We start from the raw sequence: 25,765 nt of genomic DNA, 5'->3' as shown, positions 1-25,765 counted from the left end.
GAATGTTTTTTTTTATTAGTTTATCAGGTGTGCATGCGTGTCTGAAGAGGTCCATACATTCGATGCAAGGCCACAAGGCTTGGCACATGAAATTGTTAGCGATAATGTCAGAAGGCTTGAGAAATAACATGTTTCTGATATGACCAGCTATTTTCTTGGTAGGTTTTGGTTTATGGAGTAAATGTATGGTGTGGATTTTAAACTAAGAGCAGGGGTGTAGGTCTACATTCTTCCACTGAATGGAGGTTTTGGTAATGCCACCTACCAGGTTATTGACCAACTATGGTCAGAGACAGAGATTTCCTGCTGTTTTCCTCACATCAGAGCTACTGGATCGTTGTAAAAGTATGTGCTGTAGATTACCACAAGGGTTCATTATGATTAAAAATGCTCTAGGTCAGATGGTAAGATCAGCTTTTCCTCCAACTATTTGTCTCCTACTCTCCCATTACATTTCTTTAAATGGCGCGGGGCACTAATTCTCAAGGCTCCTTCCTCCATGAGTTTCATGTGTCTAGACAGAAAACATTATCATCAAGTTTTAAAATTTCCATGGAGACATTCATGTTAGGCTTTTTTGGATCACCTAGGGATTTGTCCCGTCGCCATGGCCAAATATGTCATCTCCCCTTTTTTCATCAGCCGACAGACATCAGAAAGGAAGGGAGATGGATTGTTGGCAAGCTAGCCTTTGCTGCTCTCACCGTCTGTCATGTCTCAGCATTGCATGTATCACGAATGGTCCAGTGGTGTTATGAGATGAACAACAGTCTACAGAATAAGTCCAGCGTTGGGCTGTTCTTAGTTCTGCCTGACAGCGGTATCTGAGAACTAGTGCTCGAAATATTATGGAGATGTGGCCAAGTGCAGTTTCAGTAGTGCAATTGCAGAAGCGGCATTTATTGATGTTGATAACTGTGTGACAAAACAGCATTGTAATAAAGTACTGTGGTGCTGCGGAGATGCCCTGGCCTTCTCTACATGTAAAGATGTAAGAAAACAGATCCCAACAAATGCCATATCATCAGGATTTTAATTGGATAAATTGATTAATTTATTTATTTCATTGAACATTTAAATTTTGATGCTGAAATGATCATTCCTTCTAGTAAATCATATTACAACTGTAGTATAAAATAATCCCAATATAATGTTAATAACCATACTGTGCATCACTAGTGTTCACTGTGTGTGTTGGCATAGTCTGGTTTTCTTTAGTGTGTTGTTTTTTTTAAACGTTGGGGAGAAACCTAGGGAGATCTTTGTCACTCTCGGTTTGGACCGTGTCCTGATGATAACTCTCAGATTAGAGGTTGAATGATAAGTGCAGCCTCTTTCTACCTTCAAAGACTTGTCCTTCATCCCACCCTCTCCTTGCTCTTCCTCCCCATCTTCATATATCTCTTCAGCCTTCCCTCCCTCTCTTAACCCACTTCTTTCCTCCCATCATTTCATTTCCTTGTCCTCCTCTGTGTTTTTTGTCCCTATCGCCCCCTCCCTCTCCTCCATATCTGACCTGCTGGTCTGCAATGAGCCAGTCTGGGGAGCATTTCAAGTGTGTTTAGAGTAGCTGACTCATCACTGCTTTGTGCCCCGGTTTGTTAATGTTTGGCAGCTGATAGTATTTTGGAAGTCCTGTGTTGCAGGTGGCCCAAGCATTCTTTATTTGTGTGTATGTGTACAAGCACGTCGGTCTGTATGTGTGATGTGGAACTGTATTAAATACAGCTCTGATGGATATAAACACATCTTCCTTATCATCAGTGTATGTGAGCAGACATGAGTGACATCCTGCAAAAACAAGACGCACTCTCTGCCTTTACTCTGCTGTCAGTGAGGAGTGCTCAAACCATGGCTTCTTTCAACAGTGACTAATTACAGGCCAAAGATGTAAAGAAGCTCTTCCTCTGACACACACACACACACACGCAGGCAAGCATGCATGCATACACATACGACTACATGTCTTTGGCGAGCTGTCATGCTTAGCTGCCATTAGACGCAAGGAATTTGTGACACAACATTTCATGGGTTTAGAGGTTAATTGATAGACCAGTGGAGAGCATTAATCTCTCCCTGTCTGTCGTAATCCACCGGAAAAGGATCACTATATCAGTTTAGCCATGATCTAACTCTAACACAGGACATTTATGAAACTGAAACAGCCATTGTCAATATTGTCTTGGAATATTTTACTTCTAATTGTTCGGTGGCAATCATCCTATATCTGTTTGAGCTCATCCCTTGAAGTGTTGACACCTCAGTGACCCCCGCCCTGGTTAAGGAAACCCAGCCAATGAGAGCTAGTGTTTCATTGTACTTTACACCCCTTCCTTCCATCCCTCTATCCTTTTTCTATCCCTCCATTTCAGCTAAAATAGCTCATCCTGAAACCATTAGACCAAATTGCTAAATGGTTCAAATGTGCAACCACTTAAGGGTATGTCTTTAAAAGGAGTAATCTTCAATCTACTGTGGCAAGCAAGAAGCGGATGAGGTGAGTAGTGGGAGCGGGAATTGAGGAGGACCCACAGAGACTCACAGTGAGTCTAGAGATAGATAGTAGGAGAAGGGGTTAAGAAATATTGACTACTTAGTATAAATATCTCCCCTCTCCCCATGTTTCTCTCTCCTTTCCAATATTCAACTCATGTATGTATTATACCCCTGCCGTTTTGCGGAGAAACTGCAAAATAACATCCATGAGAATTTGAGAGGCCGACACAGTGAAGTTAAGAGAGAGTAAAAACACGCTTTCTCATGCTTGATTTGTCTAACACATGCACACAAGTACTGCACAAATAGGTGTGTGTATGTGCATGTGAGTGAGTGTGTGTCAAAGGTGGCAGAGGCTGGATGCACAGTGTACAGTTTGTATATGCGCCTTCAGAGAAAATGATTTAGCAAAGGAAAGCAAAAGAGCTTACCAATGTCACCAATGAACAGATACCAACAGCTGAGTCATATGACATGGGAGCTATTGAAAAAAATGTTGATAAAAAATGTAGCTTGAAGCACCAAAATCTAATAAAAAGAGGTATGTCTTACATACAATTCGGTGTGGATTTGAGTTACTTGATCACATGGGATCTATTGAAAAAAAATTGCAATTATTTTCTATTCAAATATTAAGGTAAAAATAAGTTAATTGCACATTAGCAATCAAAATAGGTGTGCTTCTTGAGACTAATTAAGGATATTTTTTTAATCAAATTTTCACATGTGGGCATTTCAGCACAAAGGTATTGAACATGACATATGGTTGGTGTCATTCAAACAGTAATTATTAAAGGTCCTAAGTGAAACAGCTAAGAGTGAGGGCTTTGAGGTCAGCTAATGTCCACTTAGGGCCAACATTTGGTGAAACTGAGTGAAAATATGCAGCTAGATCTGGAGTAAATGTCCCATGATTGTCCACCTCTGAATAGTTTTACTGTGAGGAATTTCTGATTTCTGAAATGGTCTGTCAAGTATCTAAGCTAATGTTACTGAGGTTTGTTATCAATTCATATTAACTTCTGTAACTTAAGCTAAACTGGCATTTCTTTGCCTCACCCTAATAGAAAATTCATCAATAATTAGATCTTGCAGAAATAGTGAATGTGTCGTTCTCCCGTTGCCTCCTCATTCTATTGCCGCAGCTAATGTGCATGCTTGGTACAAATGCTTCAAGCAGTTGCTGATAAAGGTATAGTAGATCAGGAGGCAGCTCAACAGAGAAGGCAGCCAATAATCGAGACACAGCTCTTTGGGGTTTGACAGACAGGAAAAACCCTAAATATTATATACAAATGATCTTCTAAATAAGTTATAGATTACAGTTGCCTAAAAATTGTGTTATGCAGTCACACACACAAATGCACAATGATGGCCACAAGAAGAATAATACTTGCGGAGAAAGCAACTGCACTAGCAGAGTGAAGTATTGATGCATTGGCAAACATGCTATGTTCCCTCTGTGAAAACATCGTTAAAAACATAATCATTCACTTTAATGAATTTATTTTGTTCTACTCTCATTTGTTATTTCAAAGAACAAATTCCCTCTATGAATCCTGAAGGTTTTCACAAGACTGTTTCTCAATACTCAGTGTTGTGTAGGTTTCCCAGTAAGAAATCCTCTGGTGTACCGAAAATTATGTTTTCCCACATTTCTGGCAAGAGCAACAACGTTTTCTTTGGAATAAACGTAAGAACCTGGTAGCTAACACAAGCAGTAATGATCTGAACATCTAAGGAAAAAACATATGTAAATACTGGCTGTGCTCTTCTATTGATCTCTGAGGAATACAGTGTAAAAACGCCTCATCAACGGCTGCTTATCACCTATGATCTTGCCAAAATGGAAGAGCATTTAAGATAAACTTGACTTCAATCATGTACTGAACAGACAAATTGCCTGACAGAGATACTCAGACCAGTTGACTGAATGACGGCCAGACCGGTAGACAGTTAGATACAGTACACAGACGAGCAGACCAAAGGAGAGGATCTGTTGCATATTGCCGTGCAAACGTCAAATTCTTCACTGCAGCATTCCCAGCTTCCTGAGTGATCCCAAATCTCAGCCAGAGGACTTTGATCTGTCACTGAGCTCATTACTAAGTCTACTGAACTGACAAAAGGCCAAGCTGAAAGACTGAGGGAACAGAGACTCTGTGGAGAGACTTGAAGGTAATTGAAGACAGGATCTCATCCTCAATTGTCCCATATGCTCTTCAAAAATCCGAGGACTGTGGAGAGAGCTGAAGAGGATGACTGGAGAAGATGGGGTTGGACGCCCACTGTCTGGGTGTTTGTTGCAAAACACAGCTGGATTATAAAGCTGGACAGTTTGTAGATGGAGACAGAGAATAGGAGAGGCAACTACAGACAACACTACAGCAACAGCTACTGTGACAAACTTCTGATAAAAGAATAGAAGGAAAAACACAATTAGCAAGGGATGTAAGTAAAACCAAGTAAGTAGAAGTCATTTAAGAAGAGAAAGAAGGAAGCCACATTAGTGTTGAACGTGTTGAAATGTCAAGCAAAATGTGTGACTTTAACCAAATACAGCACATACAGCGGAAACATAACACATAACAAAAATCATTTCTTTACTACTATTTTATTTCTTTGTATCAAATTTGACCCATATTCTGTGCTGTCTAATGATGAAAACAAAAACATTACATTATATAATAAAAACATCATGTAATTATCATGCTATAACCACAGAACATCCCTTGTACACAGAAGTCATAAACAATGTGTAATTTGTGTGGTTCATAATGGATTTATGTTTAACAAACATTTTAGAAACTCCAAACCCACTTTTGAAATGTTGTGCAAGTGCATTGGATCAGTTGTGGGAATCCACATCAAATACAGCTGGAGTCTGGAGAGACCCGGAGAGAAAAACAAAATAAAGAATAATGGAAGCTCCTTGCTTGCAAAGAGTGAAATATTTCACGCTTTTAGTGCGATCAAATAAACAAAAGTCCACAGAAAGTTGACATACGGATGGCTGTAACACGCAGCTAGGCATTTAAAGTGCTTGTTCCTCAGACAGCGTGCTGTGAATGTTGCAGTACAATGAATTTGCCTTTTCTGCTCCATGTTCACTTAGATTTTTGTCCATCTAAAGCTTCACCAAATATTTATATTTTTTTGCCAACAAACGGCTTCAAGTTGTTAATATTTGTATGAAGACAGACTTGCACCATTATTTATTTGACAAAGCATTTCCGCTACTTTTTAAGTGCCTTAACTTCTTTTTGGACATTTTTAGCCTCAAGAGTATAAGAAACGGTATTGCAATCGAGTAAACTTGAAAATTTGCAGTTTGCATGAGACCTTTCTATTTGTTACAGTGTAACTCATATGAAAGTACTTGGACTGAACCCTCGCTAATGATAGACCTTAGCTTGCTTGAAACCCCCACCCCCACCCCTCCACCTCTTCAGCCCCCTACTCATGACAAACTGAGAGAACTCAGCTTGAACTGCAGAGAAAGCCCATGAGCCAGCTGAATGATAGCAGCGATAAGGAGTTTTCAAGGTAACTATGCAAAACTGAAACTGTCTGTGGGAAAGTAGCAGCAGAAGCTGAAGTCTGTTTATTTTAATGAGCTCAGAAGTGTCTCTCCTGTTCCTCTTACATTTCATTGGGGCTCATTTAGAGTTCACACAGTGCACTGTATGTCCATGATGGATACGATAATGATACATTAATGCAATCAGGGCCGAGTCTGTTTTGTCTCTCATTAAGAAGGCTAGCTATCTTGCTGACAAGGGCCAGGTCACATTTGGTCGCGGCTTTAGGCATTTTTCTTCGGTGTGATTTGAAGTGAGGGAGACAGTAAGAGAGCGTATTATAGCGGGCATATCAGAGAAATGGTGTAGGGGAGAGAGGATAGGAAGAGAGATAACAGCTGGCGTAGTCCAAAATCAGGGCTGCCTGGGTTTCAGCAGAGGCACAGGCAACAATTGTGCAGCGTCTGGTTGTCTTTTCAACACCAGAGAGCCGATGTGGATTTATGGAGGTGAGAAATCAACTAGACGGGGTTAGGTATGGCCATGGAGCCTCTTATCAACATATGGAGCTCGAGAGGGCTGCGGTTCTGCTGCTTCAAACCCATCATCTGTCCTCACTGCTGGTTTACAGTACCAACTAAGGATGTACGTTAGTGCAGTTTTCAATGGTAAAATATTTTGCGTTCAATTCAAATCTTTTTTTCGATACACCATTTTAGATGTTTTTCCACAGTAAAAACAAAAATCCAAATTTTTTGTTGGCAGATACTGTTTGGCAGTGCTAGGCTGAAATGCGCAGCATGTAATTTCTGTTGCTGGAGTCTTTCATTAGTATTTTCTGTAAAAAGCCCTGTGAATTGGATAACACTGTGTTTGCCACAAGTTTACCAGTTGGTGGGAAAATTATGTCAGCGTGGCAACCCTAACATTTAGTCACATTCGGTAACTTCCTTCCTCACTCCCTGAAACTCTCATGGAAGACTTAACAACAGTTGACCGAATGAAATGTGCTGTTACTAGTGAAAACACAGGTTTTTCTGGGTTTGAATGTAATTATTATTATTTTTTTTTTCATATTTAGGATAATATAAGCACACAGCCTGACAACATTTGTAAAAAAGGTGTAGTCGTTTTTGCACATTTTTAGATAGGAATGTTATTTAAACAAAAAGCTTATCGGGAATAGACCTCTCTCTGTGGATGAGATACAGCCCAGCGCTCAATTCATACATAACCAGCCGTGTGCACTTGTTCATATTCACACTCACATTCATGTGATTTATCATTGTGTTTACAGTACATGCATGGACATACACTGCTTTGAATTATATATGTCTGTGCACTTGGACCTTTCAGACATGCATGTAATACACATTCACATGCTGTTCATCCAGACTTGGCTTTATGTGATATATCCGGTTCACAGGACTTCGCATGTATGGAGACTTACTGTGGTCATCCCATTAATCATACAGATCCATGGCCAAATACTGTGGCCTACTCACTTATCATGTAGATTAGGAAAATGACTTCTTAGAAAAATACTTTCTCATCATCCACTGTTTTATATGTTCTCTCAGTTTGCGTACTGTGTCTTTGTCTTTCTCTGTTTTTTTTTCTCTAGATGTGTCTGTGATTCTGTCTACCAGTGTATTTTTTAGGTTGCTTCTGTCACTCCGTTTTTCTCCCCCTCTGTCTTTCACTGACTCTCGCTGGCTGAATCACTCTCCAGCTTTCTTCCTGCCATTACTGTTACTGTACCCACAGCCATAGTCAACCTTTACGAGGTGGGTCTAGCCTGTCAGCTGCAGGCTACCGCAGTATATAGTGGCATCCAGTGCAGAGAGTTGTATGGGCCCAGAGTGAGAGCAGGCTTTCCGTAGGCCAAGATCTGTTTCCAGTCAACCTGCCTGTGTCCTTCCTGAGCCTCTGGGCTCCTGCGGCGGCATTGCTCCCAGGCCCCCGGGTCACAGCACGGCAGGGGAACGGCAGTACAGTCAATGTGTGTCAGGGAGTGTTGTGTGTGTGTGCGTGTGTGTGTGTGTGTGTGTTGGGGAGGGTCATGAGTCAGTGTCTGTTCACTGTCCTACAGCACACACACAAATGAATACAAATAGAAACACTTCCTTATGTTCAGAAAGACACATGTACACATCTTGTTCACAAACACACATCATCACACGCACATAACATAAACTGCACACACTGTTCCTTGCACCCACCCACACACAGCTGAGTCCCTTTTCAGCGGTGTCAACAGCTCCACCTCTCTCTCTCTCTGTCTCTGTCTCTCTCTCTCTCTCTTTCTCTTTCTCTATCTACACACACACACACACGCACACACACATTCATAGTCACTGAGACACACGCACACACACACACCAGTAGAACACCTGTCGGGCTGCACGGCTCGCTCCAGGACACCTTCGAGTCATGAGCTCATCGGAAAAGCAATTAAAGGCAGCGTAGGCCCTGCACGCTGGCGTAATGTTTTGTTTTGCTACTTGGCTTCGAAATTAACCAAACCTGTCAGAAGTCATCTGGCTGACGCGGGCTGGGCTATATTTATTTATTTTCTGTTGGAGAAGCTGAACGCAGGGTCCCAGTGCTGCCTCACATCCAACAGTGAAGCGATTCTGAGGGGGCGATTAGCTGGCCCGAACATGAATCCTCCCCCCATGCGTCTACCTGGGGGGTGAATGGTGAGCACCTCCCACCTCTCTTTGCATGTCTGTAACTCTGATGGTGGGGTCATGGCCCTGTAGTTGGGAGGTTATGCCCTTTGTAACCCCAATCAGGCTTTGGTCTCCACTGTGGGACTTGGTTTTGAACTTGCACTGACCTAACCACTCCCAGTTTATTGAATTTCACGCTTGCAGTAACTGAACAAAAGCAGATTTTGCATTAAAAAATGTCAATGTATAAACCATGTAACCCGATAAAAAGACAATATGAAGATAGAAAGATGTGTGGCTTGTTAGGTTACTGCGGCTGTTGGACTAGAAAAGAGGAGACTGACAGGAGAACTGAGAGAGAGCTTAAAGGTTAGAGGCCTTCTCTCAGTCTGACCTAATGCTCCGCTGTAGCCTCAGGCTGTGAGCGGCTTGATGTCAGACAGCCGTAAAACAACACCAGCAGCCTCGTGCTCTCTCTTAACTCTACTGGTCTTAAGCCTCTGAAGAAAAAAAAAGAAAAAAAAAAGCCCACCTTTGACATTAATAGGCCCACTGTGGATGAGTCAAGGTAAGCGTGTCTTCACAGATGCCTGCACTCACATTCTGTGGTTGTGTGGCGTTTCAGAGTCCACGCCACTGATCAATTTTCCGGTGTTTTCTTCAGGAATCATTTAGGAAGTAAAAAAAACACCTCTGTTATCATTGTCATCACTTTCTGTAATTACCCACATGCCACCCCGTTAGAGTGGAGAAAAACAACAGTGAGCCTGCTGCCGAGGTCGCCCTCTAAGCATGTCTTGCCGTTTGGTGGTGCCGCATGCTTCAAAGGAGGTGTCACTCTCCTGCACTTATGTCAACATAGCGATGAAACACAAAAAACACAGTGTGGATGGTAAAGCCTTGGTCTTCAAAACCTGAAGGCCTGGTCAACACGTATTTTGTTTCTGTGCCATTGCCATACTTGGCGGAGAGAGCGAAAAGATTGTTTTTTCTCTTAATCTCTGTAAGAGAGCTTTTTGAGATGTGTTTTGATGTGTGAAAATGGCCATGATTGTCGTTGGCAGAAGCCAAACAGACAGGGCGAACAGCCACGATAAGACGTCAGCTGCTGGACACTTAAAGCACGTTAAGTTTATTCAGCTTACTGAGTTAAAAAAAAACAACCAACCTGCTAAACTTTAAAGATATAATATGTGACATTTCTGCATCAAAATGCCTGAAAACAACTAGACGAACAGCTAGACCTTTTTAAATATTTTGAGAGTTGTGTACTTAGATTATCCCACATTTTCCAACAATGTTCAACCTCAGAGAAATTTGTAATCTTAAGCAAGACAACTGTGTGTTTCCTTTGGTTGTCTGTTGTTATAACTTCTTGTATAACGTTGATAAAACTTGAAAGCATTACCTCGTCTGCGAACATTTCTGCCTGAGTAATGTGGATAGATTTTAATCACCAATAGTGGTTGTTTGACAATGAAGGCAGCAGCTCCCATGCTATTTACGAAACCAAGTGAGAGACCCCAAGTGGCAGAAATGACATGCTGTTCACAGATAAGACGCAGAAAGTCCTTCTCCCATAGCGAGCACTATTTTCTTTGTGACTTACAACTAATGTCTCGTTTGAAAAGCTGTGTCTGAACGCTGTACTGGCTTTAATACACACTGATGCTGTGCAAAGACCACGGTTAAGCTGCTCTGTTGAGAGTGTTATCTGCAATTAGGCATTTTATGCCTTTTTATTTGCTCATTTACTTCTTGTTAAATAACTGTTAAATAAACAGTCTATCTACTAAGTTTTATGATTTATTGCGCTATGACTAATTTCTGCTGAATGTGCTTTGTCATGCTCATTGCCTTCCGTAGACCACAGTTTAGGGTCAATTTATTGAATACATCTTCACTACTCAGCCCATTCCCAGCCTTTTGGGTCCTATACAGCTCATGCTGTTTTGGGCTATGATGAAACCACTTGAAGTTGAGCCCCAGCACTACAGCCACAGCCAAAGCCTATTAAGCCACAGCACTGTGGTGTAGGAGTTCAAGCCACAGGGCTGAGGTTATGAATCCTCATCGGGAGGAGGGGGAGAGAGTGGATGTAGGATGACGAGGAGGGGTGGAGGTATGGTTTCAGAAGGAAGTGTAAAGCGGGTTGAAATGGGATAGAGTAAGAATTGATGGCGAAGGAGGAGTTGACAGAGGGACACGGAGGGAGAGGAGACGGATTGTTGAGAGGTAGGGATCGGGGATACAACTTTAGAATCGGGTAAGACAGGGTCTCAGAATCGAACAAAACAAATGCTGTTATGAAGACAGGGAAGATTGGAGGTGTAAATGGAAAGGGAGATATTGAAAAGCCAGGAAGATGGAAGTTATGGATAGTAAAGATAGTAGAAAGATGGATGAAGCAATAGAGGAAGAAATGTGAGTCAGTTTGAATTGATCCATTGATAAAGTTGCTCATCTGCCCGGAGAAGATTCTGTACGAGTAATAAACCAGAGGATGTAAGGAAAACTGGTTAATAATGATCCGACTTGCAAACACTACAATGGTCTGATACATGCATACACCATATAACATCATGCTTTAGATGCACACACAAAAAACAGGCCTCACACATTACACACACACACAGGCACGCATTTGACAGCACTGACACGCACACATTTTGCATCGCTCATGCTTTTAGTCATACACATTTAATTTATACTGCAAACACACACACACACACACACACACACACACACAAGCTCACAGGCCACAAATCACTGAACGTTGTAAAAGTTGAGCAAATTAGAGCAGTTTTATTTGCATTGTTCACAGGGAATAATGGAGGAGGGAGTAAATCCTGCCAAGCTAAGGAGCTGGTGCACACATATGTGTGTGTGTGTCTGCATGTTTGTATTTGTAAATGTGTGTGTGTGTGTGATTGCGTGCATGCGTGTGTGTGTGCGAGAGAGAGTTTGTAATTGTGCTTTGTCCATGTTTTTCGAGGCCCCAAAATGTTAGGTAAAGGAACAAGCAATCAGGCTTTGTCTGAGATGAAATGCACACACACATTTACGCATTCACACTTACACACACGCAGGGCTTTGCCTCAGGGCTTGAAACAGAAGACCGGGGTCTTGTCCAAAGCTCCATTAAACTGCCGAAAGTCCTTCTAGAGCTGAAACATCCTCCTATCGTCATGCTGGGACATTCCACAGCACGCCAGAGACCCTGCGCTAATCCTGCCGGCATGGGAATCATTATTGATAGGATCCTAATGCATTACCTCAGGGCCCGCTTATTGTTGGTAAAGATTATTATTTAAGAGTAAACCAAAACCCAGAGAAAGTCTCGAGTTTCATAGAAATTTATCAAAAGAAAATGTTATTCTTGGCTTAGTGTGATACCACTTTGAACGGTGCAATTGAAACAAACTGTGCTCCTTGCTGTGCTCAAACAAGGAGACTCAATACCCACCAGCAGGTCATTAAGACACAGTATCAACTGCGCAGGAGCAGAAGAACCTGACACTCCATCTGAACAGATTTGCTTTAAGTCACTTTCACTGGTTGGTTATTACCTAACATTGATTTCGGTGATCCGTATCAAAGTGCCTCATACCTTGCAGAAATGGCTACGACGTCAGAGCATTTTTTTTTTTTTTTGTGCATTCAGATGGTTTGAACTTCAGTCGTTGTGCATCTCTTGATCTGGATCGTATAGGTTTGATCACACACTTTAAGCATTGTCAAACCACTGCTTTTGTGCATTTGAACAACTGGTCTATATACTGTACTGTATGACCTTTCCTACGTGTCCTGTTTTATTGTGTAAAAACTGCTTACTTATTATGGCTTTAATGTCCTTTCTCTTTAGACTTGCACTGTTAAATCTCTGATTTGCTATTTTTCTGCATTGTTCTGTTCTCCAGGTGGAGTCCTGTTGGTTAGTGTTCAGGGCATAGCTGTCAACGTGGACCCAGTCTTCTGCACATGGCTGTTGTACCAACCTCACAGAGGGAGCAGCAGGCAACAGGTACCTAATCCTCTGGCATTTTGACCCTGTGTGTCAACATTTAAACATTTTACTTTTGATTGTTTGACATGATTCATTGTATTAATACAGTACCTGCCGCATATTCTACTGTTGCACTTATTCTAAGATACTCAGGATTAAAAGCCTGAGGGGAATATAATGTATCCCTCCGCTCCCTTGCCGTCTCTTTCCCAGCTACCTTTTTCCATGTGCTCTGCTCCCTGTCTTCCATCCAGTCTCTCTCTATTTATTTGACAGGGGTCATGGTGATGGTAATGGACATTGAATGCTCTGTGCCCACACTACACACACACATGCAGACATACTCAACCTGATTGCCTGGGATATAGCCCAGGTTCACCCCATAAAGGCACACAAATATATATAGCACATGAAAGTATCATGTTGTAATACTTTAAATGTTTTTTTTTTTTCAACAAGTTGCTCTGTTTCATGCCTCCTGCAGTTTGGAGGGGCTGTCAGCATGCATGTGTGTGTGATAGACAAAGAGAAAGGGAGTTAATTGCACCAACCCCTTACTCTGGCGGTTGTTACTGCACAGGGGTAAACAGATGTTATGAGTTGAACTGCAGCCAATGTGAAGGATACACAACACTGGCTGCTGTGTGTGTGGACATGCTGCAGCAAATGTGTGGCTGAGTATGTGTTTCCGTGAGGCCATCTACCTCAGCTGCCCGTCAGGGTCACTTCTCAAGGCCTGTCTGGTTTGGCAAGGCCTTCAGCTGAAGGCCAGCCAGTGAAGGACAGAGGAGAGGACACTGACTGGAAGGGTCAGGATGGCAGGAAACGATTAGGAAGGATGCCCGTACAGGGGAAAAAAGGACAGGGAAGGAGTTTACAAGGGGAGAATGTAATATATGAGAATTGCAGGGAGGCACACTGGGGTATGCCAGAGAGAGGACAGATATGGAAAGAAGTGGAAAAGAACATATGGAGGGACAAACGAAAACACCAGGGAATGGGGTAAGGTGAGACCAGTATGGAACAGAGAGGAGACAACAGAAAAGGGGAAAGCACTGGACAGTATTGACAATGTGCGGAGAAAGGAGAGTGAGGCTAAATTAGAAGTAAAATGAAACTACTATAGCAAACAGGCTACACAAGAGAAATCAGAGAAGTGGAGGGAGATGGTTGGGGAAACAGGTAATGAAGAGAAAGGGAATAAGAGGAAAAAAGTTGGTTGAGAACCAAACAGGCTTTTTTTTTCAAACTTGCTTTTGTTCTTAAAGCCTCCAGTACAGTGCTTGGTTATGTTCACTGTGGCTTCCTGGAGTGTTTTGAACATTCTCAAAGCAAATCTCAAACATACCTGAATATGGTTTTAACGTCAAACTTTGGGCAACTAACCCACTGGCCTACAGTATTTCATTCACCCTATGTTGCAAAAACCAGTGAAGGATTTGGCGTTACACTTCTGTCAGTAGTTGCAAATACTAATGTAATTTGGGGGCCCATTTTTACTCTTACCGCAACCAACCTTTGGGTCCCGACCCAGTCTTTGGAAAACAACTGCATCAGTGCGCGTGTGCATGTGTGTGTCTTTGTTTGTGTGTGTGTGTGTGTGTGTGTGTGTGTGTGTGTGTGTGTGTGTGTGTGTGTGTGTGTGTGTGTGTGTGCAGTACGTGGTTGGCCTGCAGCCTTGTGCAGCTGCATCATAGCCTAGCCTAGTGCTGCTTCTGGCGGATGCTAATGGGGTTTCCTTATTTCTGACCAACCTTCCACTCTTCTGTCTTTCAGCTATTTCCCTGCCAGTGTGTGTGTGTGTGTGTGTGTTTGGCCTACCAGCAGCATGGGAGACTGCTCAAAAACAACAGGGAGCTGTCGCTAGTCCTTGTTGGTCTTGGAGGCCTCTGTTGTGTTCCATTGCATTTTCTTTTCTCTTTTCTCTTTCTGCCTCCCTTTTTGTCTTGCATTGCATTAAACATTGTGTCTCCTGATTAACCCAGATCTTTAATGCTGTCTTAAGCTATCCCTGGGTCATGGCCTTACTAAAACAAAACAATATTTGAATAAAATGTGCTTCTAAACCCAAATACAGCTCGTTTTTTTTAAGGACTGAATGAATGTATGTCTAATGCATTCATGTTACAATACAATTCCCTTTGGCCTCATAGGCGCTCATTCATGCTGTGATATCATTGCAGAATCCAGGTTCAGCTCTTCTGGCCAAAAGGAGAGAGGATGAAGTGTCCGTAGGGAGCACACCACTCGCCAAACAGCCCTCCAATCAGGCCTCAGACTATGCCAGCAGCCCGGTCAAAACCAAGACAGTGACAGGTAGGTTTGCCAACCTCAGGCTGTGCCATAGGTACAGTGTAATATCACACAATAACATGACATTGAATCCATGCTGCAGAAACACACACTCGCAAAGGAAACAGTGTTGGCCCCACGTTCAGTAAAAGGTCTTCTCTCACTGTTTGTTTTCAGACGTGTTTTGTGTAAAGATTAATAAGCAAATGAAAACTGCACTGACATTTACCTCTCTCTTGATATTTGCAATAACTGCCACTGTGCTGAACAATGTTTAACGATATGTTCTTTCAGTTGCAGAATAACAACAATTTGCTCTATTTAAGCTTGTTTCTATGCAATGAATCCATGTTACTATGTTGTTACATAACACACTTCAGCTTGCTGACACCTGAGTGAACCCGCTTCTCAGAGGACACCACATATCCAGGCATGTCCTTCTCTGTTTTCCTCCTCTGGTAGTATTACTGCGGGCTGTGGATGCCCAGAATAGATGAGTGGCTTGGCTGTGTGGAGCCTTCCACTATGCCAGTTTTCCACTTTCTGGGACCCCCCTGTTCAGAACCAACCCATTTGGTGCACACACAGGCAAACACAAATCCACATAATGCATGAACATGTCATCATGTATGCACCTGTGCATGCCAAATGCAGATACCTTCACATGTTTGTGTAGTATTGCTGTGGTCCATCCTTGGAGGATTTCCAGAATATCCCAAAGTGATAGGAATCTCTGAACCATTTGGACTGAGGTGGTTAGATTGGAGAATCAGAGGAGGAGGAGGAGAGATATGAGGGAGGATGGATGTAGTTCCAGACCTTGTCATCGACCTTGTCACCTTGCTTTAGTGTCAAGAACACACTGAGAGAAACAAAGAAAAGTTTTTTCCAGTAATGATACCCGTATCAGAAATGTCCTGAAGAGTGCCTAAAATGCTGGAATTGGTATTAGCAAGTACAACAGACTATGCACCAATCTGATTCAACATATTGTATTTATTAGAAATGGGAAACTCACTGGTATTGAATCAGTACTCTCTAACCAAGAGTATCCAAAAGTTTTTTTTGTTTTTGTTGATGGTGACAAAAAGGTTAAGGAGGAATTTAGTTACTGAAAAAAATCCTTGTAATAGTTTTTTCATCAATGTAGGGAGTCTGTTTAGGGGAACTTGGGGATATTGTACACACACACACACACACACATGCATACACAGTGCAGTACTCCTGTACTCTCACACTCCAGCCTTACCTGGGAGGATGGTTGGAGCAGCCACTCTGTTTAGGAGCTGTCCATGACACAACACAGAGCCTCACTGACTGCAGAAATGGTTTTCATTTAATACTCATATGGTGTATTTATGAACCTAATAGCCCACCTCCTCTCTCTCATGTTCCCCTATAGATATTTAATTAATGGGATCCAAGGGGATGTCTTGGCTGGCTTCGTGTAACTGAATTAGTTACAGAGTTTAAAAAGCATGTAAATAAATACACTGAAAAGTCTCACCGCTCTCTACTATTTGACTTTCATAGTGTTTAGGCTCCAGGTCCTCTGAACACTTTAATGGTTGAAAGGTTCTCTGCCAAAGCATCTCTGTGACGAGTCAGGGGAAATAACCAAAATTGCTGCTTTCCTTTTTTTTCTGTTTTAAGTCCCTGGGAAATATGTTCCCAGCAGGAGTGATGAATCCCTGTTTTGGGTTAAGTCATCCTGTAGCTGTAAATAACATTGCATGTGTATGACGTTCTCCCATGTCAAGTATTTTGATAGGAAAAATGCTCCTTTGACATTTCGGAGTCTAAAAAAAGGCCATTAGGGTTCTTTTCCCGGCTTGCTTTAAAAGCTCACAGCTGAAAGGTCAGGCCGCCTTCTCCTCCTGGTTTTCCCTATGTTCCTTGTTTCATCCAATCTGCACTAATGGCTTTTCCATACCGCAGCATCTTTGCTTACTCACATCTCCACAGTGTATCCACTCATTAGGGGTCATCGGTAAACAGCCACATTGGCTCCGATACTACACTCAGAGCTAAGTCAAGCTGCAGCTTGTCAGAAACACTCAACTGACCAGAGTACACTGGCTATCAATGTGTATGGCCTCCTATCCACCAGCTGTCCATCTCTGTGACTTGTCTCTGTCTTGCTGTCTGACTTTTTCTCACAAGCAAAGCCTTAGCTGGACTTGAATGAACAGATGATACATGCATATATACACACAATGTGTTGACCTATGAACATAAAGTGGTCAGCACATCTTGCCTGAAATAGTGTCTGTTGGAGTGTTTAATGTATTTGTTTAAGGCATCTTATAGTTATTCTTTGTATAAATTGGTGGTTATACCTGATATGGTGTTGGAAATTATAAATTGAAACCCTCTTCCACCTCATTTATCTTAATAATCCAGCGTTCCTGATTAATTGAAGGAAGATAAATTGGAAGGTATTCCTTTATATTCCCCAGGGTTGGCTGGCCATGGTAAGGTAGATACTTGATACACAAGCTTGATATATAGACTGATTTATCCTGATATTTAATTTAATGAACAGCTAATAATTGAACTGAACTTTTTGGAATTTGCTATTTGCTGAGGCGGCCCAGTTAAAAATCCACACAAAAACATAATTCAGAGTTAGTTAACCCCACAACTTTACACAAAAGGGAGACATCAGAGCCGTAGTTAACCAGGACTCCTAAAGGTTCCAGGTCATGGGAATAACATATGTAGAATCTGTTGGTGGGTTGTCAAGTCACCTCATGAGAAGAGCTGCTGACATCTAACATGTTATGATTGGAGTAAGGCTCTCTGAAGATGATTTATTAATTGCTTTACCATGTGTGGAGCACACTGTGAATAAGGAGCTAGATGTTTAAACTGGGGGGAGATGTTGGGAGCTAACTCTTGTCTAGCTGTAATGTTTAAATATTTAAAAAAACAGAGGCCAGGGTCAGTCCATCAATCCAGCGTCATTATTCGTTTATCATGTTTCCTTTGGGGTTTATACTTTGTTGACTATTAGCTGGACATAAAACTGTCTTCTGCTTTTTTTTGTCAGCAGGATGCATTTCATCTCTAAAGCCATTTAGGGGCAGCGAGTCATCTGGTGGATTTTTCATAATCTAGATCTAGATTTCATATTTATATATACAGAGGAGAGATGTGCAGGTTGTTTGCCAGTTGGAGTTGACACATGTTAAGACCGCCATTCACAGGGATGCATGGGGAATAAACACATAAGACTGGGACAACCACTCAACTGCGCTGCCACTGGTGCTGCTGCTCGGTTGACCTTCAGGAGAACGTATTCTTTGTAAATTAATTGACCACAAGTGTGCAGCTCAAATATTTATTCCCTAAATGTTCGGAACATAAGCATGGTGCTGCAATCCTGGATACTCCCTTTGGGGTTTCAATTGAGTCACTTTGTGAGGAGCAGCTGATAGTGAAGTTATACTATGTAGGATTTTCCTTAAAACAAAAAGAACAATGTGTAGACTCATACAAAACTAATCTCTCTCAGTCTTCACTTGTGACCCGCTAGGAGTATGCGGCAGTGTCCGTATCAGCAGATCATGCCCTGTATTTTCTTTGTATGTTTCTGGGTGTCAGCCTTTGGGCAATAGGTGTATAGCCCCTAGCCAATAACAGCATGAGGTCGGAACTCTATCTAAATGAAGCAACAGGTTATATCGCTGTCTCTGTCTTTCTCCTCTGTTCTACACACATACACACAGGTAGAGCAGAGAGACAAACAGTGGACAGGATGATGCCAGTACCTCTTAAGAAGTTTAATACCGTCTCTACAACTCCCAGATTATAATAACAGCGCAGCATGTTATCTTAGGTCAGCCAGGTCTGCTTGTGTCTGCCCTTCTCTACTGCCAGGCTATGGTTTCTTCTGAACATTGTTAAGGTCTGTCTCAGGTTCTTATTAGTTCTTGTGGGTGGGTAGTCTGCCAGGGGTCTGTTTAGGGCCAAATACGTTTGTAATTTATGTTGTGAGCTAGTGATATCCAGTACAATAGGTGATAATTTGGTTAGGTATAATCTTCTGAGCGATAGTGTAAATACTCGAAAATCCGTACTCCGCAACCAGTCTCTCTTCAGTCTCGCCTGTTGAGCCGGGGAGGCGGCATCAACTTTGAATAGTGTATTTACAAACAGCAGCAACAAGTCCTGCGTGGGATAACCTTCAAACAAGTTACACATTTGTTTTTAAAGTCTCTATTATTCACCTCACCCTTATTGAAACACACTGAAAAAAAAAAAACAGGTTCTATTTTTCAAGAGGTTCCTTTAGATGTTTAAGTCAAGATTTTCTCCAGGAAACATACTCCTTCCCCTGAGGCACACTGAGGCCCACGATGTGTACTCTAACCACATATTAAAGTGGTCAATTCAACAATTTAAGTGAACAGTTTATATGTCCAGAGTGTGGTTGTTTGAAATACTGTTATAAGATTAATTGACCCAATGTGCTGGATATATGGAATATTGATATAGGGCTGTGTTTTGTTTCGCCTGATTATGAACTGGTGGGAGTCATTTTTCCTATGCCTATTGATTATCATAGTTTTCCAGCGGAGCTAGTGATTTCCCTACCAAAATCACCTCAGGGAATCACAGTAAAAATCCTAATCCGCTGGAAGAAAATCATTTTCAGAGTTTTTAGCAGTTCAAAGACTCCTCAGAACAATTGCACTAGCTAGATGTCCCTGCTTTCAATTGGCCATTTGAATGCATGCCTGGCACTTTTATGATGTAAAGAGAGTGTTATGTTGTTTTGTTACCACATTCAGCCTAGCTACAGTTTCGTAGTAATCAAGAGGGACTTTCCTGCAGGCTTTTGTAAGGTGCCTGTTAATGTGTAGGCAAATGTACAGAGACACACAGAGCCAGCTCACTGCAGATCATTTCCCCAGAAAGCGCTGAGGGCAAGGTGATATCATACTGGGGCTGTGTGGCTGCCCAGCTCAAATCTCAGGGCACATATCCACTCAGCCCCATTTGGCAACAAATTATTTCACTCTGTCTCTCTTCCTTTCTGGTTTTGGTCATTGCGCATGTTAAATATACAGGGTACGTGTTACAAGACACCGACTTTCAGAACCACCATTGACTGAATTGGACCAAATCCAGTTCCTACGGATGACAGAGACACAAAGCATATAGTAAAATATATTATAGATATTTTCCATGTTACTAAACACACACAGGTCTGCTCACAGAAGGAATCACATTTCTGCTTAAATAGGTGGTTAGTTTTTTAAAACAACATATACTGTGTACATATATAAGCTGTTTTTCCGAATTCTCCTTTTTTGTAATTGTATTGCTGTGGTTGGCTTATAGGATAGCTCATTTCTTCTCAGTCAATTAGGCTTTATGTTACTGGTCACAGTATATGATCGACTAAATATTCTGGTGGACAGACTACAGAGGTTTTTGACTTTCTTAAATACTTAACACAAGGCGAGTCATTTAACTCACATCGCAGGTTTGTTTGAATGTTGCTTAGTAACATCATCACAGAAGTGTTAACGGTTGTTTTTGTGTAATTACCCTTTATAAGAAAGGCCGTGGAACGACGACTTTGAAAACAAGTTGTTTCTCCTCAGTTTGAGGTCGATTTCTGTCTGCCCGCACAATTACACCACAAATTGGTTCACATAAAACTAGCCTCTAAGTATTTTCTTTATTTGTCCCTAATGAATGTTCTTGTTGGCAGCAGCACTGCGTTTTTGATCGAGAGCCTCCCAAGTCCCGAGCTTCTCATTGTTCTCTAACATCTACCAGAGTAATGATCTCACTGGCTTTCTTTTTCAATCCTAAAATTAGTCGTTGGCGCTCTGAGAACATACATCTTGTGCTGAGAAACGTATCCTGCGATCTGGCTGCACTTCCTAAAGGTTGGAACGAGAACTGTTGTCTTAGTTCCTTTCTGCTAGTGGTCTGGTTGATGGGATTAGATGTAATTTTCCTGTTTACTGGGAGGACTAGAGAGAGAAATAGAGAAATGAAAACATTTGTATTGTTCATGCTCTAAATCTCAATGTAGAAGACAATATCTGGTGGTGGTCAGGGCTGTGGGCCTCACAAAACTTTCCTATACTGATGACTTTTCTGTGATTTTAACCGTAGTGTGTCGGTAAAAGAAAAAAAAAGAAGGGGGGGGGTGTTGGGAACAGAAAAGAAACTCCAGGTTTCATGGTTGGACAGACATAGATTAATATATTTCGGAGAGAGAAACGTATATATACATATATAAAAGAGAGAACTGATGAGAGGACTTCAGGCAGAACTACACAGTCACACATAACTATAGCCCAAACCCAAGTAGCCTGATGGAAGTCAGGCAGGTTTTTATTGGCTGCTGTGCACTTTTCAGAAGGGGATAATATTTTCATTGTGGAGTTATTTATATAGTTTAATTTTTCTGGTAAAGTCAATAATTTATCAAGGTAATGATGGTTGGAGTAGGGAAAGAAAACAAGAAAAAGAAGGAATAATGAGATAGGAGCCCCCCCTCTGAGAAGAATGGTTGTAGTCTGTGCAGGACCCTGCTCGCTAGATTTGAAAGGCCTTGGCCTCTGCACAATGATGAGCCCATGCAAACCTCTCGCTGACTTTCATTCTGTAGGGAATAGATTTGTCCTTATGTATCCCTTTTCTGCTTCCATGAATGATAAGGGTATTAGGCCTTGTGGATGTTGGCTGTGGTTTTCGAGGTTGAAGTGAGAGGAGCAGAGGGGGAAGTTGCTGCTGAGTCGCGGTTCCTCAGACGTAGTGTGGATTAGTGTGCGCGCTGGAGGGGGTTCGGTTCAGATGACAGAGGAACGGGAGGGGGATTTAAAACCGGGTGAGATGACTTCACAAGGGACGTTTCAAGGGCTCTTGGTGTCACTCTGAGAAGACGAGTCATTTTGCTTTCATTCTTTGCGTGTTGTGTCATGGTCTGGCTGGTAGAAGCTCTCCTCTCCTCTCCTCTCCTCTCCTCTCACTCTGATGATGATGATGATGATAAAAGTGATGACGATTGCAAGGATATGTGTGTGATCCTCTTCTCACTTTCCTTCCTGTGTACTCCACATAGTCTTATCTCCACATTTACCTTGACTGTTAAGGGCACTTCTTAAAGCACAGCTGGCAGAAAATGCTCTCATGCAGTGTGTGTATATGGATGCAGCGTGTATAGACTAGTAGAAATAAAATGGGTAAGATTGATACCCCTAAAGCATTGAGTCATCTGGCCACATTCTCACCCCAATTCCTCGCCCGTTCAGTCAGCCTGGCTGCACCACCGCTTTTTAATGGCGGCTTCAATAACGCCATAACAAATGGAGTCGCGTAAATATTTAAATAAACACCGATTTGCATCCAAAACAAATAGGCGGGCAGGTTTATTAAAGAGCCCTATTGCTGCCTCTGCACGCAGCTGTAGCAGAATATACAACACTTCAACTCACTGTAAACCATTTGTAATAGGGAACATACCAGAAAGATAGCGGGCGGCATGGGGAAATGCTGAGATCTGTTTTTATGGTTGACTTGCTCAACCACTTGAGAAGGACATACAGATACTTCGTGCCATTGTTATGAAGACTGTTAAATCTGTAGTGGAAATTTCACTGCCGATGTTATGATGTTAGTGTGGTGTGACTGTGAGTGTGTCAGAATGAATTTTTGTGCGTGTTTTTCAGTTGTCAGTCAGAAATCGTATATTTGTATCGTGTGCCATTTACACTCGCCACACCACGCGCCCTCATACATTTTTACAGCAGTGTTACTCTGCCGCAGCCGCACGTTGTGTTGTACATCACGAAGTGAGGCAACACTGATTTGTTTCTCGCCTTACAGTCAACGTGTCGTAATGGGGCACTGGTCACTGCCTTTTTCTCTGATCACTTGACACATGCTCAGGCGGTGGGCTTCAAAGACCCGGGCCTTTCACTTGCTGGGAGATGTGATGGAGCTGTTAAAGAGGGTGAATAACCACCGTCAGAACACTAGAATGTTTATAGGGGGACTGGACTGGCAGCTCCACACACCAGCTGAACACTAAGAGGGAAAGACAGAGGGAGTGGTTGGAGAGAATGAGACCTAAACGGAGGAGGGAAGGAGAGGCGCAGGGTGTACGGTCAGAGTTTGGCCAATAAGATATTAGCCTAATGGCCTAACAGAGGGTGAAAATGAGGACATGGCTGAGATGGCACGAGACAGGGGGAATAACCCCACTTTAAAAGGACCCTCAGGACTTGTTAGGCCTGGGCAGGTTTAAGAGCTTCGGGCGCTCCTGTCATATTTCTCTTTCATTTGAATTTAGACCTCTTGTGTTCTCTCTCTGTCTTTCTCATTCTCTGTCCCTGCCTGCCTCTCTCTTTTTCTCAATCCACTCCCTGAAGAAATAGCGGGCGCCAAGTCACTATAACAAGATATGGCAGTTTCATTCCAAATAATGACCCCAGGATTAACAAACAGAGTCCTGGAATGGTATTTAAAACAAAGCAGGGAGTTGCATGCAGACTGGCCCTGCATTGTTACTGCCTATGCTTTACTTTAGCACATATTGTGATTAGCCTAACAGACTCTCTCTGGGGAAGGACTTTCACAGTTTGGCCTACCCCCAAAGTCAAAAAAAAAAAGATTTCAGGTAAAGGTTAGCCATAAGGTCTAAAGCTGTAGGGCAGTAACCAGTTTCTAGATGAAAACTACAGCCAGTACCACCTTTGAGCCCTGGCCAAAAAGTAATAGTCTTTACAAGAGTGATTGGTTCCTCTAGAACATGACTCAGATTACATTTTTGAAGGTGGTAATGATTGGAGCTGTGAAGGTACTTTAGTAGAAGGTCAGTGTGTAATGGGGGGGTGTTGGGGTATAAGCTGAATTTAATTGTAATTGCTGCATCTGCTCATGGTGTAATTTCAGCCTCTAACCTGACATGTGTGTGACTGATGGTACAGTACACATGTATTAATACTGAATACATGTTGTGTAATGTAAAGTTAGCTACGCAGAATTATGTGAGTGCATGCTGATTGTTGCACACTCTATACCTACTCATTCAAGCTTGCATATTCGTAATTGTGCATAGCGTCCAACTTCAAGACACGCAGGGTCTGCTCCACCCTCATGCTAACACTGGTGTGTAATAGATTATTTTGGTAAATTGGAAGGACATGGGCCTGTGAGTGTGTTACCAGGAATGATGTTTGTGAAGCTCAGAAGGGTGGTCTCTGTTTGTTTTAGGAATTCATCAATGATGATTGGTGAGGGTGTTAACTCATTTTGGGGTCTGTTTTAGTGTTTTTTTTTCTGTTGTGTGTTGTCAGGGCAATGTGTGTGGATATATGTTTGCGTTTTATTTTCCGATGTGGTGAGGCACTGTTTGGTTGGGCAAGGATGTATTCTCGGAGGGGGGGGGGGGGGATAACCAGGACTCTGACGTAAGTAGTGAGACTGTGGTATTGCCAGTGATAACCACCAGTGGACTTAAAAACATACACACCCACACTATCGAATACACACTAGTTTGTGTGCATATGCATTAACACAATATTGTCGCAGCCTGCTCTACAAATGAACACACAGACACAGAAATGAATATTTGCACACAGCATGCCCAGTCCCAGGAGTAAAGGCTCCTCAGTCTAGACAGCTAGGCCACATGACAGGCAGCAGCAGCCACAGAGCTCTGTCATGTCTACATGGATCCCCTGCAGAGCTGAACAGGAAACTGTTCTCTAATGCAGTGTGACAGGAATACTCCAACACACACACAGCCCCCTACAACAAAACTATTGACAACGTAGTGATATCACAGTGGTTTATGCAGCACTCTTTAAACATTACTCAATGAAAGACATTCCATGAAACACAATCTGTCCTGTCAAAGTCAATTTTTGCCATCTGTGACTGTATAAAGTCTCTGAACATTGGCATTGGTTGTGTACGAGGCTCACATAAACAATGTAGCTGAGGAGCAAGAATGAATGTGGAGGTAAATATGATATGGATGGTTAAATGTACAAAATGTACAGTGTGGTCAAAGTACTGTGCTTGATATGTAGTGATGTAATACTGATTGTATGCATCATGACAAATATAGTCCGTGTCATTGTCTCTGAATGCCAGAGGCACCTGGATGCTGCTGAGTGTGAGAAAATACTGTAAGAGAGTCCAGACATGATGATCTCGGACTTCAGTCTGCTTTCTGCTTTCTTCCACACACACACACACGCACACACACACACACACACACACACACACACACACACACACACACACACACACACACACACACTTTACACACTTGCACCTGTAACCTTAGACACTCAGCTGTACATACACACATACACACACACGCTTCCAGCCACACGTTTTAGGCAGGTTGCCATGGCAGCCACAAACCAGGGTGAGTAACCATCCTTTTCCCCCATTCCCCCGGCAACACACTTGTGTTGCCATGGCAATTAATTTGGCTGTTTTAGTGATATTTGGGGGAATTGCGTATGAGGAGGCACGGTGATGCTGTGACATCACCGCTGTTTCATGACTGTGGGATAGGCCTGCTGAGCAAGGCAGACCTTTAAATCATGGAATATGTCTTAATGTGTCTTCAGAGAGACCCCCTTTCCCTCACCTCTGATGGCTTTAACATCCACAGACCGCAGGCTAACCTGGTTGAATGCGTGTTCCGTCTCCGTCTGTTTCTGCTCCTGCAACTCTCTCTTACACTGAGTTTCTCCTTTATCTGTCTGCCTTCTCACACAAGAACTGTC

General features: G+C 42.4%; 1 protein-coding gene across 4 annotated transcripts in view; it reads left to right on the top strand.

Annotated features, from left to right (window-relative positions):
- Positions 1 to 25,765, top strand: part of vps13b (vacuolar protein sorting 13 homolog B) — a 329,852-nt gene that overhangs the window by 121,109 nt on the left and 182,978 nt on the right. For all 4 annotated transcript variants that reach the window (XM_030393719.1, XM_030393722.1, XM_030393718.1 and 1 more), the window contains exons 20-21: positions 12,613 to 12,716; positions 14,882 to 15,014. In XM_030393719.1, coding sequence (XP_030249579.1) covers positions 12,613 to 12,716; positions 14,882 to 15,014 — 237 coding nt within the window. The remainder of the gene's footprint in view (positions 1 to 12,612; positions 12,717 to 14,881; positions 15,015 to 25,765) is intronic.

This window comes from Sparus aurata, chromosome 17 (genome assembly GCF_900880675.1).
Source record: "Sparus aurata chromosome 17, fSpaAur1.1, whole genome shotgun sequence".
NCBI lineage: Eukaryota > Metazoa > Chordata > Actinopteri > Spariformes > Sparidae > Sparus > Sparus aurata.
The sequence above is the reverse complement of the archived record's forward strand: the minus strand, read 5'-3'. Positions and strand labels throughout refer to the sequence as shown.